The sequence below is a fragment of the Hipposideros armiger genome, unplaced genomic scaffold (assembly GCF_001890085.2).
Source record: "Hipposideros armiger isolate ML-2016 unplaced genomic scaffold, ASM189008v1 scaffold_476, whole genome shotgun sequence".
Lineage (NCBI taxonomy): Eukaryota > Metazoa > Chordata > Mammalia > Chiroptera > Hipposideridae > Hipposideros > Hipposideros armiger.
This window is the reverse complement of record NW_017731826.1, coordinates 1057263-1059682: the sequence shown is the minus strand read 5'-3', so window position 1 is coordinate 1059682 and position 2420 is coordinate 1057263. Positions and strand designations below refer to the sequence as shown.

The 2420-nt window shown below is 34.3% G+C and overlaps 1 protein-coding gene across 1 annotated transcript in view; it reads right to left on the bottom strand.

Moving 5' to 3' along the window:
* Positions 1–96: 96 nt before the first annotated feature.
* LOC109395543 (zinc finger protein 485-like) overlaps positions 97–2420 on the bottom strand; it is a 23718-nt gene continuing 21394 nt past the window's right edge. Inside the window, exon 5 of the mRNA XM_019666596.1 lies at positions 97–577. Coding sequence (XP_019522141.1) covers positions 556–577 — 22 coding nt within the window. The 3' untranslated portion in view covers positions 97–555. The remainder of the gene's footprint in view (positions 578–2420) is intronic.

Here is a 2420-nt window from a genome sequence, read left to right as displayed (position 1 = left end):
GCCAGTGAAGCGACGTCCTCCACAACTAGACTGAAGAACAAAAGGACAGCAACTTGTCTGTTCCCCTTCCCCAATTCCCCAACGCTGTTCCCCTCATCCCCAACGGAATCTTTGGGGAGGAAAAAAAAATGAAATGAAGGAAATTATATTATAAACATTGTATTTAAAGATTGCAAGGAGCATCTAAGAAGTTGGCAAGTTAGGAAACTACCACAGGAAATATCCAAAAAAGAAAAAAAAAATGAGACTGTGAGGTTAGATACAAATTTGGGGAGGAAACCAAGTATCACAAAGCAAGCCATTATTACTAGCACAGATTCCTGCAGGTGGTACATCTGAGAACACTGTAAGGTCTTCAAGAACTTAAGAATAACATTTATTTGTGAATTTAACAGAGCAACAACATTTAATGACTTAGAGGAAAAAAATAAACAAAATATTTAAGGAAACAAAATAGTTCTCAGGCCAAAAGATTACTGTAATCTTAAGTTTTTAACATATCCAAAAAAGAACATACCAATCAAAAGGTCAATTATGTAATTTTCCTCTAGCTGTTTATGAAGTACAGACACAAGACCTGAGAGAAAACAGGCAAAATTACTCTGACAAGGAGATTCTAAAAAATTAATAAAGTCAAATTTGTGCGAAATCAACAATCATTGATCAGTTCTTTTACTAAATGTTCTTATAAAAAGAAGTTATATACACATATATTACATGTATAACATATATATACATATATACACATATATTTATATTAATATTTTTTAGACTGGGAAGAAATTTCACTACATTAGATACTAGAGCTAAGGCTTATTTTTTTAAGAATAAGCAAGTTGGAGGTGAAACCTGGCAAGAAACAGCCCAGATCCTTCAAATAGCCTTTCAATAGGATATGCATTTCATGTGTAATGACTAAACCAGATAAAATTTCAAGATACTGATTATAAAGGTACGTGGAGGCAAATAAGTCGTATGAAGAGAAAGGCACACACATGGATATGTGTCCTATGACAAAGGAAGCCTGCAGAGCAGTGAGGAAAAGGAGACTACATTGGCACATTTTTTTTTTGGTGGTGGGGTGGGGAGTAAAAATGAACCCTATCTCATACCATGCACAAAAATCAATTCTAAGAAGAAGGTAAATCTAAATGTAAAAGAGAAACAATAAAGCTTCCAGAAGTTAACACTAAATAATATCTTCATGAATTTGGGGAAAGGAAAGATTTATTAAATAGGGCACCAAAAGCACTGACAAGAAAGGAAAAGATTGACAAACTGGAGATCATTAAAATTAAGAACTTCTATTCATCAGAAGACCATTAATAGTGAAAAGCAAACCATAGAGAGAAAGGTGATACTACAAATGTAATCAACAAATGGCTCTTTGAATATACTTCATATAAGATGACACATAATTTAAAAATGTCCTCAACCACATTAGATATCAGGGAAGGAATATGGATATGAAGACCATAAAGAGATACACAACACACTCAAAGAATGGTTAACTTCAAAAGACTGACAATATAAGTATTGGCAAGAATACAGAACAATGAGTACTCTCACACACCAATGGTGGAAATATAAATTGGTACAAAAATCTGGAAAACTATTGGGCATTATGTAGTAAAGTAGAATATATACACATCCTACAAAATAGAAATTCCATTGTGAGGGATGTAAAAAATAACTATTGCATTATTCTGTACACCTGAAACTAATTATAAAAAATAAATAAATAAAATCAAACAGAAATTCTACTCCTAGGTATATGCCCAACAGAAATGTATCCACGTACAAACCAAGAAATAACATAGAAATTTTCATAGCATTTATAACAGTCAAAAGCTGAAAATATGCCAAATATCCCTCCAAATATATGGGATAAATGATGGTGTGATCACACCATTAATGAAATACTCTATAGCAGTAGTTTTGAAAATATGGTCCCCAGACCAATAGCATCAGCATCACCTGAGAACTCTTCAGTCTACACTCCAGACCTATTAAATAAAAATAATCCCAAAATTGGAATTAAGCATGCATTCTGATGCATGCTATAGTTTTAAGAATTATTAATCCATGTAAGGACAATGATGAAAATGAGTGACACTCACAAAATGTTATCCATAAGAAGCCAGTCCCCCAAAATATGATTCCATTCATATAAAGTTTTAAAACAGGCCAAAACAAACTATAGTGTTAGTTTGGGAGGAGGGAGTGAGCGTGGCTAATGATTGGGAGGGATCATGAAGTGACTTAGTGGAGTTTCTCGACCTGAATGTGGTTACATGGGTATTTGATTTAAAAATACTAATTTAGGGCCGGCCAAGTGGCGCATTGGTTAAGAACTGGCTTGGGATGCCAGAGGGCCCCGGTTCGGATCCCACATATGAGGGCCAGTGACACTGCCCTCT